Source organism: Monodelphis domestica, chromosome 1 (genome assembly GCF_027887165.1).
Source record: "Monodelphis domestica isolate mMonDom1 chromosome 1, mMonDom1.pri, whole genome shotgun sequence".
In the NCBI taxonomy this organism is placed as follows: Eukaryota; Metazoa; Chordata; class Mammalia; order Didelphimorphia; family Didelphidae; genus Monodelphis; species Monodelphis domestica.
In genome coordinates, this window is record NC_077227.1 from 4,823,541 (window position 1) to 4,846,040 (window position 22,500).

The 22,500-nt window shown below is 53.4% G+C and overlaps 1 protein-coding gene across 20 annotated transcripts in view; it reads left to right on the plus strand.

Annotated features, from left to right (window-relative positions):
- The window catches only part of EBF3 (EBF transcription factor 3), a 142,435-nt gene that overhangs the window by 99,367 nt on the left and 20,568 nt on the right, over window positions 1-22,500 (plus strand). For 10 of the 20 annotated variants that reach the window (XM_056794976.1, XM_056795047.1, XM_056794979.1 and 7 more), the window contains exons 9-10: window positions 3,477-3,610; window positions 4,089-4,215. In XM_056794976.1, coding sequence (XP_056650954.1) covers window positions 3,477-3,610; window positions 4,089-4,215 — 261 coding nt within the window. The remainder of the gene's footprint in view (window positions 1-3,476; window positions 3,611-4,088; window positions 4,216-22,500) is intronic. The other 10 variants (XM_056794983.1, XM_056795045.1, XM_056795002.1 and 7 more) reach the window with 1 other exon arrangement.

Sequence of the window (22,500 nt, forward strand, 5' to 3'; positions counted from 1 at the left end):
GGTGCCCCCCCCCGGCCCCCCAGGAAGGACGGGCTCCGGCAAACCTTCAGCAGGCCGGCCCAGCCCCAGGCCGGCCCAAGACTGATTTACATGCCAAGTGGCTGTAATGCTGTTAGGCTTGATGCAATAACGACAACTGAATGCAGGCTGCGGGGCTTGAGCGAGTTAAAGGGAACAGATGGCCCTGGGAGAGGTAAAAGGTATAATCCCATCAGCTGGAGGAGCCAGCAGCCATCTGGACATCCTAAGTACAATTAGGAGACATTTTAGCCCAGAACAAAGGAGGCTTCGGGAGGCCGGCGAGGCCCGCTGGAGGGCCTCAATCTGGGGAGCCCAGAGAAGGGCGGCCCACGCCGGGGGCCGGCAGGGCGGCGGGAGAGCCCTTCGGCCCAAGCGCTGCTGGCGGCGGCCACTCTCGGTTAACCAAACAAACAGGGACTTCCCTGGAGGATGGACGTAGGATTCCCCCAGAGCGGGCAGCCCGTGCCAGGCTGGTGGCCAGCTCACGAGCGCCTCCTGAGGGCAAAAGCCTTAGAAAAAGGCGATGCTGCCCGATGGTGCCAGGGAGAGCCCCCATAACGTGTGAGCATGTGCACAAGGGTGTGTGTAAGAGGGTGTGTGTGTGTGTGTGTGTGTGTGTGTGCAAGGAAGGGTGTGTGTGTGAGGGTGTGTGTGTGTGTGTGTGAGGGTGGGGAGGTGCCCCCGTGCCCTCCCCAGGGCTCCTCCCTGGCTCTGCTACCATCTTCCTCACAGGCTGTGCCCACATCTCTCATCTGCTTGAGCGCGGCGGGCACGTACACCATTAGCTCCCCAACGCCGGCTGGGTAATTCATTTCGCCACGGTTCCCATTGAACACATGTTCCCCCTCGATCTGTGCATTGAAATGTATGCAAATGGAGGCAGAAGGAAGATGGCTGGGCCTGGACAAGGCAGCGAGAGACAGGGCAGAGGCTGGGCAGAGGCAGGGCAGAGGCAGGGCAGGGGCAGAGGCTGGGCAGAGGCAGGGCAGAGGCAGGGCAGGGGCAGAGGCTGGGCAGAGGCAGGGCAGAGGCAGGGCAGGGGCAGAGGCTGGGCAGAGGCAAGGCAGAGGCAGGGCAGGGGCAGAGGAAGGGCAGAGGCTGGGCAGAGGCAGGGCAGGGGCAGAGGCTGGGCAGAGGCAGAGGCAGGGCAGAGGCAGAGGCTGGACAGAGGAAGGGCAGAGGCAGGGCAGAGGCAGAGGCAGGGGAGGGGCAGAGGAAGGGCAGAGGCAGGGCAGAGGCAGAGGCTGGGCAGAGGCAGAGGCAGAGCAGAGGCAGAGGCTGGACAGAGGAAGGGCAGAGGCAGGGCAGAGGCAGAGGCAGGGCAGAGGCAGAGGTTGGGCAGGGGCAGAGGCTGGGCAGAGGAAGGGCAGAGGCAGGGCAAAGGCAGAGGCTGGGCAGAGGCAGAGGCTGGGCAGAGGCAGAGGCTGGGCAGGGGCAGAGGCAGGGCAGAGGCAGAGGTTGGGCAGGGGCAGAGGCAGGGCAGCCCCAGCACCAGGCCCATCCCCGGCCCCTGGCAGGCTGTCCGGCCGGCCCTGTCGGCCCCCTGGTGCCCGGCTGCCCTCTCCGCTCAGTCCGAGAGGCTGCCGGTGATTTCCACGGGCCGGCCGGGCGCAGCTGCCAGCCAGCCAGCAGCCTCTGGTGCGTGTCCCGCAGCCGCGTCTTTCCTTTTCTCACCTCCAAAGTAAATTTGTTTACTGTAATTTTTTTGGTGCATTATTTGCCATAATTGGCTGTGCTGATGAAGGTCACTCCCTCGGAGGAGGCTTGTCAGTCTTTAGAGAGCTGATCCTTTTCAAATGCTCTCCATGCAATTAAGAAAAGCAAATGTCATTCGGAAGCCTCAGAAATGAAAATTTGTATGAACTTATTAGCATGAAGTCAACAGCGCTAGTTAAGGGCAGGTTCTCAGTGTGTGCTCTGGGCCTCTGGTGCGCGGGGAGATGCGCCGGGAATGAGCAAATATAACCTCGGCTGGTCCAACATTCGTGCAAACAATGAGAGGTGGCTTGTCTGAGGGGGCTAAACAACAGGAGCGAGTGGGGACCAGCCAGCCCGGCCGCCTCCCTCCTGGGCCCGGCCAGGCCCGGCCTGCCCACAGGCCGACTCCGGACTCGCGGTGGGCCCTCGACTCACCCCGAGGCCAAAGGAGGGGCCGCCATCTCCCTCCACACCCGTCCTGGGGGCCGTGGGGGGCAGGGGGCACGGCACTGGCACAGCTCACCCAGCCGTATTTTCCTCCTCCAGCTCCAAGAGTTCTTGTGGGCCACCATTGACCAGGGAAGAAGGTAGTCAGGAGAGATGGAGCAGAGCCCAGGGTGGGCGATGCTGCCCCACAGAGGCAGAGGCTGGGCTGGGCTCCTCCCTTCCCTCCTTGTCCCAGTGCCCCCTGGGAGCAGGTCCCTGCCCAGACTTGGGGCTTCCCCAGGCCTGCGGGCCAGAGGAATGCACCCCTGTTTCACTGTGAGGTCACGCAGACTCCATCTGATTTGTCAGAGGTCATTTGGGCCTTGGAATTCTGGGATGGACGAGTGACCCACCGGTGTCCTGGCCCCATGATCTCCCTCCCCCCGTTGTGCCTAGGAGCCCCATCCTTCTCTCAGTATTGAAGGTTCTGTTTTAACACAAAAGTTGAGCGGCTTTTGGGTTGTCTCGAGGACAATTGGTAACCCAGGCCTGCAGGTAAGGACTCGCCCAGAGGAACTTCCTGGTAATGGGTAGGCTCTGCCCCTTGGCATGGAAGCCCGCCTCCAAAAGACCATCAAAGCTGGCCAAACTGTGTCCAAGAAGGGCCCATCTGAGCCCAGAGCAAAGCTGTCCCTCTCTGAGGATGCCCGGCTGGGGCACCGCTGACTCCTGGTGCCCGCTGCCCGGGTGGAGGAGGAGGAGGAGGCTGGGCCTGCCCTGGCTGCCCCCCTCTCTTCTAGCAGCCCGCTGTAATAACTCATGCAAATGTGAGGACTCTGGAGACAGGCAGGTCAAGGCGGCGTCGGCGCAGGGATTCATGTCGACAAACAAGAGGCCATGTTAAATGTGTGCCTTTGACAAAAGTACTAACATGGGGCTTTGGGTTTTCTCCTGACGAAAAGTGAAAAGTAGCCATTATGGACTGGCAGACGGAAAGGCCAAGTCCGAAGATGAAGCCCAGCCCAGTTAGCGTGCTGAGCATTTGCTCCTCCCTCGTCCTCCTGCCGTGGCGCTTCACCATTTGTCACAGTCCCCTGAGTCCAGCCATTCCCCGCCCTGCCCACCCGCTCACACCCCCCGCAGCTCGCCCTCTGCTTTCCCCAAGGGTTTGCTTGGGTGTCTTGCTGCTCCTCAGCCCTGCCTTTGTCTGCCTCCCGGGAGCCTCGCACCTCCTCTTCCTACTGTGCTTTGCATGCCTTGTCCTTGGTGGAGAGACGCCACATGGGGGCTGCGAAGGGGAACTAAGGTCTTGCTTTTCTGTCTTGTACAAGCAGCTACTCCGTGCATAAAGGCCATCAGCCCTAGCGAAGGCTGGACCACCGGCGGGGCCACCGTTATTATCATCGGGGACAACTTCTTTGACGGCCTTCAAGTCGTCTTCGGAACCATGTTGGTGTGGAGCGAGGTGAGCTCCAGAACTGGGCTTTGGGTCTGTGGACACGGGCACCCTGGGGCTCTCTGGCAAGGCACCATCCATCCTGGGGTCCCCATGGGGCCGCTCAGAGCTGGGCCGGCCTGGGAAAGACCCCAAAGGCCAGCCTGGGCCCTCTGGTGGAAGGCCTGGGAGGGGGAGGGCCCTCAGACAATTGAACAATTAGTGTGGAAATTACCGGGAGCAGGAGCAGGCTCACCCTGCCATATGGAGGCAATTTTCCCCGGCCGCTGCCCTGTGGCCTTTCCTGTAAACTAAAACCCGGGAGCATTTGCAGATATTTTTCTTAAAAAACCTGGGCAAGCCGGAGCTGCCCAGTAACAGCCAGGAGGGAGAATTACAAGATGATGGTCCAATTTGGGGTCATTTGGGTAATTATATCCAACTGGGAAGCGTCAGTTCTCTGGGTGTCAGCGGGACTGATGGTGTGTTTCCTGTATGATTCTCGCAGCTGATAACGCCCCACGCCATCCGAGTGCAGACCCCTCCGCGGCACATTCCTGGGGTGGTGGAGGTCACCCTGTCCTACAAGTCCAAACAGTTCTGTAAAGGTGCTCCCGGCCGCTTCGTCTACACTGGTAAGTGGCCTCTGCCGCCTCCTCTTCTTCTTCGGTCCATTCACTAAAGGATGTGGTCACACTGCAGGGTTTGAGTCGTTTTTGGAAAGGGGAGCTTGCGCGATGTGTGCCTGTGGGCAATGAAGAAGAAAGGTCTTAGTGTTTGTCTTTGTTCAGAGAAGCAGCCAGAGCTTTGGTTTCTAGACTGAGGTCCTGGGGTCTGGGGGCAACAGTTTTGGCCTGGGAGGAAAGAAAACTGGCTCCCAGCCCAGTCTCGGCTACCTCTGGACTGCCTTCGTGACCTTGGGCCAGTCATTTCCGAGTCTCCATTTCCTTATCTATAAAACATGGAAGTTGGATCAGACCAGGACTTCTGTACAGGGGGCCGCCTTTGCCAGTGTAAGAGGCCCCAACCCCTTCCTAGACCACTTTTAAAAAAAAATTTGGTCAATTTTAAACATTATTCCTTGGTTACAAAAATCATTTTCTACTCCTCCCTCCCCTCCCCCGCTTCCAGTTGCCATTGATGCTCAATTCCACTGGGTTTTACACGTGTTCTTGATTAGAACCCATTTCCATGTCGTTGGTATTTGCACTAGGATGTTCATTTAGAGTCTACCTCCCCAATCATATCCCCTTTGACCCACTTAATCAAGCAGTTGTTTTTCTACTGTGTTTCTACTCCCACAGTTCTTTCTTTGAATGTGGATACATTCTTTCTCATAAGTTCCTCTGGATTGTCCTGGGTCATTGCATTACTGCTAGTAAAGAAGTCAGTTACATTTGATTGTGCTACAATGTATCAGTCTCTGTGTACAATGTTCTTCTGGTTCTGCTCATTTCACTCTGCATCAGTTCTTGGAGGTCGTTCCAGTTAGCATGGAATCCCTCCAGTTCATCACTCCTTTGAGCACAATAGTATCCCATCACCATCAGATACCACAATGTGTTCAGCCATTCCCCAATTGAAAGGCATCCCCTCATTTTCCAATTTTTTGCCACCACAAAGAGCATAGCTGTGAATATTCTTGTACATGTATTTTTCCTTATTATCTCTTTGGGGTACAAACTCAGCAGTGCTATGGCTGGATCAAAGGGCAGACAGTCTTTTTGTGCCCTTTGGGCATAGTTCCAAATTGCCTTCCAGGATGGTTGGATTGATTCCCAACTCCACCAGCAATGTATTAATGTCCCAACTTTGCCACATCTCCTCCAGCATTCATTGCTTTCCATCATGTTAGCCAATCTGCTAGGTGTGAGGGGGTACCTCAGAGTTGTTTTGATGTGCATTTCTCTGATTATAAGAGATTTAGCACATTTTTATGTTTATTGATAGTTTTGATTTCTTTATCTGAAAATTTCCTTTTCATGTCCCTTGCACATTTATCAATTGGAGAATGGCTTGATTTTTTGAACAATTGGTTTAGTTCTTCATAAATTTGAGTAATTAGACCTTTGTCAGAGGTTTTTGTTATAAAGATTGTTTCCCAATTTGTTGCTTCCCTTCTAATTTTGGATGCATTGGTTTTGTTTACACAAAACCTTTTTAATTTGAAGTTATCAAAATTATTGATTTTACATTTTGTGATTTTTTTCTAGCTCTTGCTTGGTTTTAAAGTCTTTCTTTTCCCAAAGATATGATATGTATACTATTCTGTGTTCACCTAATTTGCGTATAGTTTCCTTCTTTATGTTCAAGTCATTCACCCATTCTGAGTTTATCTTGGTGTAGAGTGTGAGATGTTGATCCAAACCTAATCTCTCCCACACTGTCTTCCAATCTTCCCAGCTGTTTTTAACAAATAGTGGATTTTTGTCCCCAAAGCTGGGATCTTTGGGTTTGTCATATACTGTCTTGCTGAGGTCTCTTGCCCCCAGTCTGTTCCACTGATCCTCTTCTGTCTCTTAGCCAGTACCATATTGCTTTGATGACTACTGCTTTATAATATAGTTTGAGATCTAGGACTGCAAGACCACCTTCCTTCCCATTTTTTTTTCCATTATTTCCCTGCATATCCTTGATCTTTTTTTGTCCAATGAACTTTGTTATGTTTTTTTTTTTTCTAATTCAGTAAAAAAGGTTTTCAGTAATTCAATGGGTATGGTACTAAATAAGTAAATAAGTTTGGGTAGGATGGTCATTTTTATTATGTTAGCTCATCCTACCCATGAGCAGTTAATGTTTTTCCAATTATTTAGATCTTGTTTTAATTGTGTGGAGAGTGTTTTGTAGTTGTGTTCATATATAGTTCCTGTATTTGTCTCGGCAGATAGATTCCTAAGTATTTTATATTGTCTGGGGTGATTTTGAATGGGATTTCTCTTTCTAATTCCTGCTGCTGTGATGTGTTGGAGATAAATAGAAATGCTGATGACTTATGTGGGTTTATTTTGTATCCTGCAACTTTGCTAAAGTTGTTGATTATTTCAACTAGCTTTTTAGTTGATTCTCTAGGATTCTTTAAATAGACCGTCATATCACCCGCAAAGAGTGATAGTTTGGTCTCCTCATTGCCAATTTTAATGCCTTCAATTTCTTTTTCTTCTCTAATTGCTACTGCTAGTGTTTCTGGTACAATGTTAAATAATAGAGGTGATAATGGGCATCCTTGTTTCACTCCTGATCTTATTGGGAAGGCTTCCAATTGCAGATGATGTTGGCTGATTGTTTTAGATAAATACTGTTCATTATTTTTAGGAATGACCCTTCTATTCCTATACTTTCTAGTGTTTTCAGTAGGAATGGATGTTGTATTTTATCAAAGGCTTTTTCTGCGTCTATTGAGATAATCATGTGATTTTTGTTGGTTTGCTTGTTGATATGGTCAATTATGTGGATGGTTTCCTAATATTGAGCCATTCTTGCATTCCTGGTATAAATCCCACCTAATCATAATGAATAACCCTCATGATGACTTGCTGGAGTCTTTTTGCTAGTATTCTATTTAAGATTTTTGCATCTGTATTCATTAAGGAGATTGGTCTATAGTTTTCTTTCCCTGTTTTTGGCCTGCCTGGCTTTGGAATCAATACCATGTTTGTGTCATAAAAGGACTTTGGTAGAACTCCCTCTTTGCTTATTATGTTAAATAGTGTGTATAGTATTGGGATTAGTTGTTCTTTGAATGTTTGATAGAATTTACTTGTGAATCCATCAGGTCCTGGGGATTTTTTCTTAGGGAGTTGTTTGATGGCCTGTTTGATTTCTTTTTCTGATATGGGATTATTTAAGAATTCTATTTCTTCTTCTGTTAATCTAGGCAATTTATATTTTTGTAAATATTCGTCCAGATCACCTAGATTGGCATGTTTATTGTCATATAGTTGGGCATAGTAGTCTTTAATGATTGCCTTAATTTCCTCTTCATTGGAGGTGAGGTTTCCCTTTTCATCTATGGTACTGTTAATTTGGTTTTCTCCTAGAGCACTTTTTTAAATAATTGAAGGAAATGCTCAATTTTAGCCACAGAACAGCAAAAATAAAGATGGGACTGTCTTCTCCATCCAAGTTCAAGGACCCCTAAATCTATCTCCCAGACCATTTTAGGAGTCCACTAACTCTAGGCTGGTGATCTCCGAGGTCCCTCCTCCCTCTGGCATTTCTGTGTTCTGGGGTCCTCTCTTACTCTGCTGCTCACTTTGGAGTTCTCGGCCCCTTCTCCCACCGGTACTCTGTTCTCAGGGCTGCCCTTCTGTATGGCCTGAGATCTCCTCCTGGGATGATGTTCTTTCTTCTGACTTCTTCCATCTTTTCCAATCCGGCCACACTACGCTGTCCACTCTAAGTCCAGCCCACCTGATAGATTCGAATTAAAATTCAAGTCCCTCCCCATTTCTGCCTCTACATGGTATATTTTAGGATCTCAAAGATGAGTTGGTTTCAGGGGCCTTCCTGGCTCTGCCCATCAGTGTTCTATATGCTAAGGGCCCTTCTAGACCTGACAGTCCTTTCTGGGTGTCAAGGCTACTCCAAGTTCTGCCATTATGTGGTTTGTGCTCTAAGGCCTTTTCCATCGAATGCCCTGCCGTCTGTGTTTTCACATGTCTTCCAGTAATGACATTTGATATCCCAGGGACCCTTCTAACTCCGCCATTCTATGCTTCATGTTCTAAGGCTTTCCCTTTGCAGTTTCAATAATCTGTTCTCTTAGCTCCCTCTGGTTCTGATATTGTGTCCCTCCCAGGCCTGTTGAGTTAGACTCTGTTCTAAGGATTCCTCTGTCTCTGACATTCTCTGTTCTTTATTCTCTTCAGCTTGAGCAATAAATGTGCCAATAAGGCCTCTCAAATCCCACCCTTTCAATTCTCTTCTCTCCTGACTTTTGTTCTAGGCTCCCAGGTCCTTCTCAGCTCTGATATTCTGGATTCTAAGGTTTCTCTCAGATCTGACATTCTACATTCCTTACTCTAAAGGCCCTTCTTCCATCTCTGAAGTTCTGGGTCCTGGCATTCTCTGGTCCAAGTTCTGTCCCAGCTTTAAGTTTAGAGATTCCTGTCCACTCTGATATTCTATGTTCTCAGGCGTCTCTCCTAGCCAACATTCACTCTAAGTCCCAACATCCCTCTAGCTCTGGCGTTCCGTGTCCTCAGGGAGGTCCCTCTAGCTCGGACCTTTTGGGTCCTGAGGTTCCCGTCTGCCCCTGATATTCTCCATCCTAAAGTCCCTCTCGCTCTGGCGTTCCGTGTCCTCAGGGAGGTCCCTCTCGCTCGGACCTGCATTCTGAAGGCTCTCCCAGCTCTGATTCTCTGGGGTCCAGGGCAGGGGTTCTTTACCTTTTGGGGGTCTCGGACCCCTTTGGCAGTCTACGAAGTGGGGGGATGCCTTCTCAGAATCACGTTGTGAAATGCCTCAAATAAAATCCTTGGAGTCACAGAGGAGCCCCACGGTATTGCACTGTCATTACACTCCCTAAAAGAATCAGATTTGTGGTCTGGCTCTGAAATATCCCCCTAGATGTGGGGGCACAGAGCCCTGGTCTGCGTCCCCCAGGTGCTTCTCACCCCAACCCTCAGGGAAGCTGGGGGGCCTGCAGGCAGCTTGTGAGAGGCAGGACCCTCTTCCCAGACAGACGGGGAGAGTGGAGTCTGGGGCCTCCCTTCTGCCTTGGGTTGCCTCTTTGCCTGGCCTGCATGGCCGCTTCTCTCAGACGAAAGGGACTTGTGGCTTTAAAGCTGGAAGGGATCTTTGGAGTCCTCTCGTCCACCAGCTCGCTATAAGGATGGGGGAAACTGAGTCTGAGAGCGGAGGTGAAGACCAAAGAATTGGAGAGCCTGAAAGTTGGAAGGACCTTCGCGGCCTCCAGAGAACAAAGCTTTCTGTCTCCTCCCTGAAAAGGGACCTTCCAAGGTGGGGGAAACCCATCCCTACCTTGAGGCACGTCATCGCAATGAGGCAGTGCTATAGGAAGGGGCTGGACCCAGAGCCAGGAGGGCCCGTGTTCAAATCCAGACTCAACGTCACTCCCTTCATCCTCTGCCTCATTTTCTCATCTCTAAAAGGCGCCGGAGAAGGAACTGGCAAACGGCCCGTGTCTTTGCCCAGAAACCCCAGACGGGGCTGGGAGGGGCTGGGCGAGCCTAGACACCCGCGGGACAAAGAGAGGGTTCAGAATCGACGAAGGGGGACTCGCTTTGCCCAAACGCCGCTCGGAAGAAGCCTGGACGTCAAATGCTGCTGAATCGAGTCAAAGGAGTCCTCGGTAGACTTCGGGCTTTGGGGAGAAGGAGGCCGCGCGTCCCGGTGGCGGCTTTGCTGCTGTTGGCCAAGCCTTTTGGTTGGGCGAAGAGGGCCAAAAAGTGGCTCGTGCTGTCTCTTGACCCAGTTCTAGGCTGCTCTGCGTGCAGCCAGGCCCAAACAGGGGGCGACCCTGCTTGCCCGAGGGGAGGAGAATGCCTTCACCGTACATGGGGGGGCGCTCTAAACGACCCACCCAAAATGTGGCCTCAGCCTTGTTGGCAGTAAAAACAACAAAACGAGGAAACTCCTGCTCGAGGATGGGTGTGTGTGTGTGTGTGAGTGCATGTATGTGTGTGTGCATGTGCGCTCGTGTGTGTATGCGTGTGTGCAGGCACATGCACTGTGCATGCATGGACATGTGTGCGCGAGTGTACATGTGTGTTGTACTGCATGTGTGCATGCACGCGCGCAGGCACGCGCACTGTGCATGTATGCGCATGAGTGTACATGTGTGCATACGTGTGCGCACATGTGTGTATGTGCGTGTGCGTCCACATATGTATTGTGCGTGTGCGAGCATGCATGTGTACATGTGTGTACCGTGTGTGTGCATGCAAGTGTGTGTGTGTGTGTGTGCGTGTGCGTGTGTGTGCACACATCTCAGGAGGGCCCAAGGGGAGGGTTGGCCAGCTTCACTCAGGTGACAGGCAGCAGCCCCGACCCAAATGGCAACACCCCCCCCCCCCCCCCCCCCGGCAGGCCCCCTGGAGCTGCCCTCTCTCAGCCTTCCCAGGTCTCCCTTGGGTTTTTGTGACACTCCAGAAGCCAGTAAGGAAGAAGCAGAGAGTGGGCTCCAGCCCTGCCCTAAAGAATGGCGGATGGCGAGCTCCAGTCTTCTCTGTAAGGAGGCTGAACGGGGCGCTGCCTGGTCCGTGTTCTCTGCGAGCCTCCTTGGAAGGCAGCCCAAGGACTGGCCGGCGACCTCCTGGGGCTGGAGGGGACGCGGGAGAGGATGCTGGCCAGTCTCCTCACTTCAGAGACCAGCAAAGTGGGGCGCTGAGAGAGGAAGTGACTTGCCTGGGGTCCTAACCTCGGACTCCTTTCTTCGCTGACACGTCGCTCCTCTCCCTCTGGCTTTCTGGCAGCCGAAGCCTTGCGCACAGTAGGCACTTCGTCAATGCGTGCTGACTGACAGACGGACAGCCAGGCATCCCCCAGGATCGTTGCTCCTCTGTGTGAAGCTTTCCTTCACTTCTCACTGAATTGTCATCTCTGCTGAGTGTTAGCCTGGACCTATGCGGATGTCCTCGTGTAAGACCGCAGCTCCTCTAGAGGGCTAACGCTGAGAGACCATCTAGCCTTGCCCTCTCATCATACCAAAGTGAACCACTCACCCGAGGTCGCACAGGTCATCTGGGGCAGAATCAGGATTGGAACTCGGATCCCCGAACCCAAACGGACTCCAGGTGCTGGGCGATACCAGCCTTTTAGCCTTCAGATGGTGAATGCGTAGCCTCGCACCCGAGGCAAAGGTGATGTGGGTAAAGGGTGCTGTCCTTTTCTCCAGCAAGGTCTCTCCCTAAGAGTTCCCGGGCCTTGGAAACGCTGCCATTTGGCAGAATCGTCCCAAGTTCAGCAGGGAGGTAGTGAAAGGCTAATTTATGGCTCTCCCCTCCCCCTCCCCAAGCCAAGTGGCTCAAACCCGTGTGTAAGGGATCCCCTGGGAGGCTCTGCCCAAGGAGAGAAGAGAGGAGAGGGGAGGGGAGGAAAGGAAGGGAGGGTCATAACCTGTCTGACCTGGAAACTTCTGTCTGATTTGCATTGCTCCAAAATTGATGGGGACAATGAGATAATCATGGGAAATTACCCTCCCCGCTGAAAACTGAGCCCAGCGCCACCGCGTTTCCCAAGATGGAAATGATGTGGCCTCCCGTGGGGAGGGGCCCAGTCCCTGGGGCAGCTGTTTCCCATCAGCGCCCCACCAGGTCGGAGTCTGGCTCGGCCCTCTCACGTTTAACCTCCCCAGCATGGGGTGCCCAAAGCCGGAGGGGAATGAAGCCCCCGTGGCGGACAACGTCTCCAGGCCAGGTAGAGTTAAGAACGCGGGCTATAAACGGTCTGTTTACAGGGATGTGGAAAGTTCCAGGTTTCCCTGAAACCGACCCCCCCCTCCCCCAATAGTTAGATGAGAGCAGAAAGCCTGGGCCGGAGCACTGCCCTTTGGGGGAAAGGAAGGCCTCTCCTTGCCTCCATCCCTCTTTGCCCATTGCTTTCAACTGCTCCGAAGCTGCCGTTACCTCGGGAAGTGGCGGCCACTCAGTTGATTAGCGCGGTGAATTAAAGGAATGAGTCACAAATGACATGGCTGGCTCTTCTGCACCAGTCCTTGGTATTCCCAGTGTACCTCACCCCTGTTGTGAGAAGGTCAGAAATGAGAGAGAGAGAGAGAGACAGACAGACAGACAGACAGACAGACAGACAGAGACAGACAGAGACAGAGAGACAGAGAGAGAGACAGAGAGACAGAGAGATAGAGAGAGAGACAGAGAGAGAGAGGAGGAGAGGGAGAGAGAGAACCATTCTTAAGCAGCTTGCACCGAGGAACAGAATTAACAATCATGCTGTATGTAATTGCCAGTTAATAGTAAGTTGCCTCCTAGATGGTAAAATGTGAAATAAACTGGTAGGCCCCTAAAATTAAATTAATGCAGTATGGGCTGCATTGAGAAGTGTATGTAGTGCAATTAGTTAACGGTGGCTTTGGTGCTGGCTTCAGTGTGGAGTCTAAGATACATCTTGTGCTTGTTGGGGAAAAAGGAAAACATTCCCTGGTCATCCTACCTGGGGAGTGCAAGCATGGTCCAGTGCAGCCTCTTTGGATTCAGCCCTGGCCTAGCGGAAAGACCTCAGGTTGTTGAATATGATCAAAGAGATTTAATTAGAAAATAGAAGCAGGATAGTGTGATTTGATTAAGACAAATTAGAATTTGGACGCTTCTAAATGGAATCATGTTGGGGCTCAAACTACTTCTAGACCTGTTTTCGAGCCTGCCAAGGGGCCTTGGTGCTACTCTGGCCCTGAAGTGGCTGCCATGCCTCAAGCCTTCCTAGGAAACCTAAGTCCAAGGCAGCGGGTGAGAGTGGCTTGCCTGGAAGCCCGGCTCCCGGCCGCTCAGAAGCTCCCTCGTTTGGAGTTTGAAAGCTGACCTCGTTCACCAAATGTCTCGTGGACCCTCCCTCATTTTCGAGATTTCTTCTGCTCAATTAAAGAAATCATCACCAATTACTTGGAGTCACCGTGCCACTTACCATGCTCTGAACCCAGTCACTAAATGAGCTATTGGCAGTCAGTAGTAAACATGGCCAGAGAGGACACTGGGGAAGTTTGAATGCTGAAGGCCCAGAGCCGTCCCCAGACGTGGCCCCCATTTCTAGATGCAGATTCAATAATGACGGTTCTTCTACCAAGACTTGCATGTAATTGCAGACTCGTGACATCGTGACTCCCCCAGCGAACCTCCAGTTTGCATTCTTTGTGATGGAGTATTTCTGCAGGGACATGGTTGGGGGGGTGCATATTAATGACCCTGGCAGGGTGGCGGGGGGCAGGGGGCACCCCCCCCCGCATTGTCCGCATCTTCCGGGAGTGAGTTTGCGCCATTTAAGCCCCTCTCCGCATCACTGTGTTCAAGAGCCTCGTGTCCCTTTTGTGCACCATCAGAGGCTTCCATCAGGGGGCAGGACCCTGCTCAGAGCCAATGGCTCCCCTCCACGCCAAGCTAGCTGTCTCCTAGGTCAGAGCTCTCTAAACAAACGATTCTTCATCGCCCCCCACCATCATACTATTTTTACTATGCTAAACCCGGGCTCCTCCCACCCCCTTCTGGGGCCACCCTCGGCCCGTCCCAGCGGGCGGCGGACGCTGGGCCCGGAGCCTGCGCCATTAGAGGGGAGCCATGTTGTTGGCGGCCAGACACGCCCACTGCCATGGGGCTCCTTTCTGTCTCCTTCGCCCCCCGCCCACGCTTGGGCCTTCCACAGAGAGGAGCCTTTTCAATGCTTCCGGGAGTCATTCAGCGCACGGTAGACGCCACCTCTTCAAGCCTTCGAGTTAGGCCGTCCATTTGGGCAAAATAAAAGGGACTCGGGGTCCTGCTCGCAGCCCGCCTGCCCCGGGAAAGTAAGGAGCTTCCTGGGCCTCCGCTTCCGCCTCTGTGAAAGAAGCCGGTTGCCCTATGCGGCCTTGAGCCTCCGGGAACACGTGATGGTGCTGATCCCCCCCCCAGCCCCCCCCCCCCCCCGGCCCGTGACTTGTCCTGTGCCCCGGCCCATCGCCTGACCGCAGCCCCTGGAGGCTCTGCTGCCCGTCTGTCCGAAGCCCAAAAAGGCCCATTAATTAGTGCCCTTGATTAGCCTGACTGCGTTCGGGGAGGGGCAGCGCCGGCGGCCTCTTTTCCGGGGGCCATCGGGCGCTCGCGGGGGCGGCCCCGCCGTCCCCGTTCTTTCTCGTCTCCGAGGAGGCCCTCGGAGTGAGACATCCCATTTGTGCTGTTGCCCAAGTAGACGATTTGTCCTAATCAGTGACACCCATTTACTAGAATTGCTTAAAATGAACTATACCTCATACCGAAATCGCACATTTAGAGTGCGCCATACATCATCTGAAAATTGAGGGCCGGTAAACTTTTCTGTTCCTCCGGCGGGATCACAGACATGCATCAAAATGTTAAAAAATGATTGGTGAGCGAGAACTGTCACCCATTTATCAAGGAAAAGGGACATTATTTGCTAATTTCCCAAGCAGGCTGGTGACAGGGTGCTTCGTCTTTAGACCCGCGGTGACCAGCACGGCCTTTTTGTTATTAGTACAAGTCAAGCGCTTTTTGGCTGTTGCTAACAAGACACATTTGTCTATCATCGCGGCGGGCCGGCTTTTTCCCGGTGGCTGGGACCAAAGTCGGCTCTCGGCGTCCTATTGGCCGCCCCGCTGCGGGCTCCGGTGACACCAGCCGGACAGCCAGCCTGATAAATCACAAAGTTTTCATGTCAAGGTGAAGCTATCGACTGGGCCGCCCCAAACCCGACAGAACGGAGCGCGGCGAGGCGGCCATTCGTCTTCCCAAAAGGACAAAGGGGTCATCTGGATTTCACTTAATAATTGCTGAAATTTTAGAGTTGGAAACAGGCCTCGCTGTCTTCCTGTTAGACAGGGCAGGGGATCGGAGGGAGGACACAGAGAGACGGAGATCCTGAGCGAAGAGACCCGGAGCAAGGCAGAAGGGGAGAGGGAAGGGAGACAGACCGAGCGTTCCGGGCTTCCTCCATGTTTTTGTTGCTGCAGCTGAAGGGTGGGGAGAGGCTGCTAAGCCTGTTGTATTCAGAAAGCGCAAAGGAGAGGCTTTAGGTTCATTTCCCATTTGCCCAGGCGCCCCCTGACTTCCCATGTGCTCACGTGCGCGTTCCACCCCTGCCTGAGCTTTGACTTCCCTTATGAAGTTGGCCTTCCTTGACTATTGGGGGATCCTAGTTTCCTCTTGGTGAAATAAAAGTATTGGTCTAGAATCAGAAGCCCTTAGTGTGTGTGTGTGTGTGTGTGTGTGTGTGTGTGTGCACACGCGTGTGCGTGCCTGGGCACATGTGTATGTCCCAGATCCCTCTAAAAAAAAAAAAAAACCTAAAGATCCGTGTTCAGGAAAGATGGTCTGAATGCAGAACATGTACTCCAAAGGCGTCCACCATGACTACAAGGACTGATTTTGTGGGAACAAAGAGGCCGTTTTGTCCCCATCCAGGTTCGGGGACCTCAGGCTAAGACGGCTGGACTAGCCCATCTCCAAAGCGCCTCAGCCTCTAAGCCCATGTGTGTGGGGGGCAGGAAGAGGCCCAGAGGCTAGTGAGGATGAAAATGGTCCTTATTTAGTAGTAGATTAAGACAAAAGGAAGACGTGGAGGGGACCTAGAGAACTGGCTCTGCCCTTCCCTACCTTGTGGGAGGCGAGGCAGGCCATCCAGCTTCCAGCCACCTCCTGTCCCCGTCTGGAAGATCCCAGGATGGTCTAGTCGGCCCTCTGGCCGCCGCGTCCTCCGAATGCTCTCATAGAGGCCGGGTGATGTTGTCTCTGCCCAGCTCACCAGCAATAGCCTTTGGTGGCATCCTTGGTGGGACCATTGTAGGCTGCCCTCAGGCATCCCTAGGAAGGAGCTGACCGCTTCCTCAGTGGTGCTGACCTTGGATGGCCCCAGGGTGGCTGAGGGGCCCTCTTTGGTGTCTCTTGTTGTGAGCCCTTATTCCGGGTGGGCCGGCCACAAGGCGGGCCTGAAGAGCCCCAGAGGATGCAGGAGAAAAAGAGCGAAGAATTTGGTTTCTGTGAAATGGTTTTTTTCCTCCTCTGAAATCTCCGAAGAAGCCCCTGAAAGCGATTGGTCTGTGATGGGGGCCGTTTTCTACATTGAAACGTAAAGGTTTTAAAGCGCTGTTAATGAGCACATGGAATAACTGCATTTCGCCGGGGTCTCTCTGGGCGGTACCGCGGAGCCTCGCGAGAGAGTTGGGACATTTTAGAGGCAGAAACGCCCCCAGACAGTAGAGCACAGCCAGTTGGAGGCGGCTAGGAGGGTTTTGCCAGTCATTTCCAGAGGCAGCTCCTCAGGCATGATGGCCCAGCACAAGTCTTCCTTCTCTCCTCACGCCTTTCCCTTTGCTGTCTTCCTTCAAGTCCACCAAATAGGCAAAAGTTCTTCCTTGTCGAGGGAAGACGCGCCTCGTGCCTGCCTCAGCCCCCAGAAATGCTGACGGGGTTCCTGGGCTCCCTCAGTGCGAGCTGGGTGGGCTTGTGGGGCCTCTGCCCACCATCTCCCTGCTCATTCCAGGCCCGTCGGGCTCATTTCTGTGAGAGGAACCCCGCAGAAGATCCTGTGTTGGGGGGCTGCAGCGAGGGCTCTTTGGAGGGTGCTCTGGGGAGGCCCCCCGGAACCCCCTTCCCCCTCGGACACTAGGAGCCCTGGCGCTCTGGCTCGGGCCACGCAGCCTGGAAGCGCCTTTGTTTCGGGGCTCTCTCGGCCCCTCAGTCTCTTCATCCATACGGACGAAGCCATTGGACTGGCCGTTCTCATGGGGCCCTTCTAGCTCCAGACGCGGAGAGCCGTCGGGCCAAGGAGCCGTTTGGGGATCCAACGGTCAGCGTCATTTGCCGCCACTCGGATGGGCCATTTTCAGAGGCTGCTCTTGGCCTCGTCCTCGGAGCTGTGGCCTGTCGGCCTCGTGATGACGTGCCTCCCTCCGTGGCAGCCCCAAGGACGTGGCAGAATCGGCCGGGCGAGCCACCGTCCATTCGGTGGTCGTGCTGAGGCAGCAGTACTTTCTGGCGTCCAGGAAGGGCCAGGAGGCTCGCTCCCTCTCCTTCCAACCTCAAGGATGGTAACACTTGGATCAAGTCCTCCTCACATCTCCATGAAGTTTACCTGTGATGATTATCGTCCCCATTTTGTAGATGAAGAAACTGAGGCTTAGACAAGTGGCATGAGTGGCGAAGGGTCCTGTGGCTAGTCAATGCATACACCTGGGTGGTGCAGCACATCGAGCTGGGGCCTGGAATCAGGAAGACCCGAGTTCAAATCCAGGCCCTGATCGAGGCCCTCAACGTCTCCGTTTCCTCCACTGTAAAAGCGAGGACGACAGTGTTATGTACCCTCAGAAGGATATTGTGAGGCCCAAGCGAGACAATATTAGCACAGGGCTCCCTGCCTCGCTAATAGCAGTGTGAGGCAAGATTCCAACCCGGCTCTCATTGGCTTCCATCCCAGGGTTCATCCAGGATACCGCTTAGCTCCCAGGGTCCTTCTCCCTCCATTTTGGCCCTCTCGCCCCGCACGGTTTCCATCCGACTCTCCCAGCCTGCTCTCGTCCAATGAGAGAAGTCGGTCACTTCACCCCCCACGCATTTATCAGCCCCCCCCGCCCGCCCCCCAGGGACAAAGCAGTACCAAGCCTTGGAGGTCCTGGCCCTCAAGCACCCCGGCGAGGACCGCCAGGCGCCAGGCCTTGGGCTTTCAGCGAGGGTTCCTTGCTTTTTAGTATTCTCTTTGCAGCTCCCGGCAGCCCCCTAACGCTGTCTGGTGCCATGGAGGGAGCGCGCCCACCAGGAAGTCATAGTACCCCCAACTTGGGACCGAAAGACGTAGTCGAGAGGGTGGCATTTGGCGTCTCGTTTTGCAGAGGGGGAAACTGAGGCCCGGCGATTTGCCCCCAGGCCCTCTGTGTCTGGGCACTCAAGGAGCAAATGAAAATGGGAAACTTTGGGAGCTCGGGGAGCCTTTCACAACTTGCCCTCCAATTTTCTTCACTGTAGGGCCTTTTTTTTCCTGTTTGACATATGCAAATGCGTTTCCCAGGATGCCGTGTGCCATCACTGGCTCCCTTCACACAGAGGAGACGAGTGGCGAGAGGAACTTTGGGCTTTATCCCTGCAGAAGGGAAGTGGCGAACAGCAGGGCTGCTTTGGAGCTCTCGCCTCCTGGCTGGGAGCGAACTTGTTTAGGCGCTCGAGAGCGGCTGCCGCCTCCTCCTTGGGGGGCCTTGCGGGGCTGCGCCAGGGATCCTCCAGGCCCGAAGGCTGGCGTGGCCCGCCATGTTCCCGAGTCCTCCATCCCGGCAGTCCCCGAGCCCACCGAAGCCAGAAAGCGGCGTATTCTTTGAGGGATGTAAACAGAATTGTTTGAATGGCGTCCAATCGCCGTCAGGGAGGGCATTCTCTTTGGAACAAGCAAGATGAGCTGTCCCCCTTTCTGCGCTCGGTGTCGCACCACAATGCCATTATCTGCTGCCAGGCTCTCCTGAATGGGAAGACAATCCCCGTGCACTGGGCCCAGTTAGGCGGGCTGTCGGAGCGTCTGCGAACAATATCCCAGAGAGGAACGAGGTGTTTCTCGATTCCCAATTAGAAGTCAACAGCCCTTGTTTTCCCACCCTCGGTTGGAGGACTTGAAGAAAAGGGACTCCCCGGGATCTGGCTGGATGAGGGGATTCGCTGGCCCACGAATGAACCCGCCAGGATCCGATTGGACGAAGGCACTCAGTGGCTGACGTGTGAACTTGCCGTGATCTGATTGGACACGGTTATTAAATGGCCTGCGCCTGAACCCGTGGCTAACATGGAGCTTTAAGGAGGGCCCAGTGGCTGGGAGGAACCAGGGTGGCCAAAACAGAATTGATTTGCTGAGGGCAAAAGCCGTCTCTTGGCCTGAGAATGGAGTCTGAAGAAGTCTCGTGTGTGTGTGTGTGTGTGTGTGTGTGTGTGTGTGTGTGAGTGTATGTGTGTGTGAATGTGTGCATGTGTGTGAGAGTGTGTGTGCATGTGTGTGAGAGTGTGTATGAGTGTGTGCGCATGTGTAAGAGTGTATATAAGTGTGTGAGAGTGTGTATAAGTGTGTGTGAGTGTGCGAGTGTGTATAAGTTTGAGTGTACACATGCATGTGTGAGTGAGTGTGAGTGTGTACGTGTGCATGTGGGAGTGTGTATGTGTGTGAGTGTGAGAGTGTGTACGTGTGCATGTGGGAGTGTGTACACGAGTGTGTGTACATGTGAGTGTGTGCGAGTGTGTACGTGTGTGTATGTGTATGTGAGTGTGTGAGAGTGTGTACGTGTGTATGTGGGAGTGTGTACATAAGTGTGAGTGTGTACGTGTGCGTGTGTGTATGTGTATGTGAGTGTGTGAGAGTGTGTACGTGTGTATGTGGGAGTGTGTACACAAGTGTGAGTGTGTACGTGTGAGTGTGTGCGAGTGTGTACGGGTGCGTGTGTGTATGTGTGCGTGAGTGTGTGAGAGTGTGTACGTGTGCATGTGGGAGTGTGTACATAAGTGTGAGTGTGTACGTGTGCGTGTGTGTATGTGTATGTGAGTGTGTGAGAGTGTGTACGTGTGTATGTGGGAGTGTGTACACAAGTGTGAGTGTGTACGTGTGAGTGTGTGCGAGTGTGTACGGGTGCGTGTGTGTATGTGTGCGTGAGTGTGTGAGAGTGTGTACGTGTGCATGTGGGAGTGTGTACATAAGTGTGAGTGTGTACGTGTGCGTGTGTGTATGTGTATGTGAGTGTGTGAGAGTGTGTACGTGTGTATGTGGGAGTGTGTACATAAGTGTGAGTGTGTACGTGTGTGTGTATGTGTATGTGAGTGTGTGAGAGTGTGTACGTGTGTATGTGGGAGTGTGTACATAAGTGTGAGTGTGTACGTGTGAGTGTGTGCAAGTGTGTACGGGTGTGTGTGTGTTTCCGGTTGTTCCGGGTCAGGCCGGGGAGAGGCCTGGGTCATTCCCTCCCCAGCCAGCCTGAGCTCCTCCTGATGAATGAGGCAGGCCAGCCTTTGTGTTTCCTCGGCACTCCACGATGCCTGGCTCAGCCTGCCGAGTTCTGTGATTGAAATTCATTGCCAAATTTATTGAGAAATTAATGAGAAAAGCTGCAAAGTATTGACTGGGAGAGGAAAACACAACTCATCTTGAATGAGGAGGAAAATGCAGCAATAATTTAGCCGCTATTGATTTTGCCCTGTCCATGTATTGATCTTCATTTTACAATATTAATTTGCACCTGCAATCGGCTGCAAAGGGAACCAGGCTCATCTCGCTGCTCTGTTAATGTGCAAACCATTAGGTGGTCTTCACGAGTGGCGCGTTCCAAGGCCTGCGGGCGAGGCGGGCTTCTTCCCTGCCATTTTGGGGGGTTCCGGGAGGGACTCCAAATCCATTTTTTGTCTGACAAAACACGAAAGTGCAAGAAGCCGCCGGAAAGGCAGCGGCGCTCGGCGGCTCGGCGGGAACAATCAGCCCCCTGAAATTCCAGCCACTTCTCATCATCGCGCCGCCCGCATCAGTTCAAAGTTCATGAAATTTCTATGAGCATTGATCTCTCCCCATTGATTTTTTGTGCAGCCGATCTTTGAAATTTTAATTTCCCGCATCTGAATTTCTTAGAGATGAAATGCACTTGCTGGAGACAGTTGATGATAAAGTGGGGAACTTAGCATCATTTTAGAGCCGGAGAAGGGAGGAGAGCAGCCTTTTCCCACTCGGTCTGATGGGGCTTGGGGGGGCGGCAGGGCGTGTGCGGCCGGCCGGGCTTCGGGCCCCTTTCCGGCGGCGGCGGGCGGGCGGGCGGTGCTCGGTGCACACGCGCTGGTTCACAGCAGTCTTTATCACCTGGTCAAGTTCACCTACTTACTTATCAGTGGGACATTTAATAACCTCAAGGTGATCTAATTGGTATTGGCATTTTCCCCCCTCGGATTCAGCTGGTTAATGTGTAAACTACTTGTCAGCAAATAGCAGTTTGTCACTGAAATCAGTAACACCCTCTAGAGGAATGTCTCTGTATTGAGCAATCAGATTATGCTTTATTTAATTTTTACACATTACAACCTGGGCCCGCGCTCCGGCCCGGCCCCAGCGAGGCTCCCAGGCCGGGCACGGCCGGCCAGGGAGGAGGGAGACGGCTGCGCGGCCCCCGGCCCACCCCACCAGGCCTGCGTGGAGGCTCTCCTGCAGATGTTCTGATGATGTAGTTATGCGGCTAATGTGAAAAAGGGCCTCATTAGGAGGGTCTGGTTGGAGCTGGAGCCTCGCTGCCTCCTGCCAAACCCAGAACTAGGAAGTCACAGGAAGATGATCATTATTGAAATGAAACGAGGACTCACTTAATAGCAGGAGCCGGCAGCTGGAAGGGAGCAAATGAATGTCTTCCTGTTTTTATTATTGCAGGCAGGTTTTTTGAGGCAGGAGGGAAACTTCTGCCAAACCTGGGCTCTCCGGCTCCCCGGGAGCCCCCGCCCGCTCTCACACCAGGCTCCCTGTCCGGCGGCCTTGCACAAGCTCATTTCCGGCGGGAGGCTCTTCCCCGCACAAGGCTAATGACCCGATTTCCCCAACAAGGCTGGCTGTCCCCTTAAACACAATGACTAGAGAAGTACTTAAAGGCAGCTCAGATGGACAGGCCAGCCTACGGAGAGATGGACGTCCCTGCCTCTGCAAGGGCCTCTCGGGCTGTCCCCAGGAGGCCTTAGGCCTTCGGACATGGTGGACTGGCAGGAACTTGGCCTGCCCTCCCTTCCTCTCCCCTCCCTTCCCTTCCTCTCCTCTTCTTTCTCTATACATCCCAACCTTCTTCTGGCCTAAAACAACAGCATTCAGGGAGATGGGAGGAAGAGGAGGAGGAGGGGAAGGCCCTGAACAGGAAAAGGCCCCTCTGAGGCCAGGCCCAAATTCTGCCTGTCATTTTGACAAGCGCTGCCTCAGAGTCACTGAGCCAGTAAGTTGGCCCTAAGCCCTGGTCCATACAAAGGACAACAAGAAAGCGATGGCCCCTGCCCTCAAGGAACTTACATTCCCTCCCAGCAAAGGAGCTAGGTGGCATCCCTTCTGGGGGCTGCCCCCCCAAACCCCCCCCCCCAACCCACAGCTGTCCACTCCTCCTTAATTTAATTAGGCTTCTGCTGCTTTAGAGGGATCAGCACGTGGGCCTAATCAAATAGTCCTATCTGGGTTTTGGTCGTTAATAGAGACCTTGAGGCAGGCCGGGGGACAAAGAAGGTTAAGCCATCAAATGAGCCGGGAAAGGGTGATCTTTGCGCTCCTGCCCA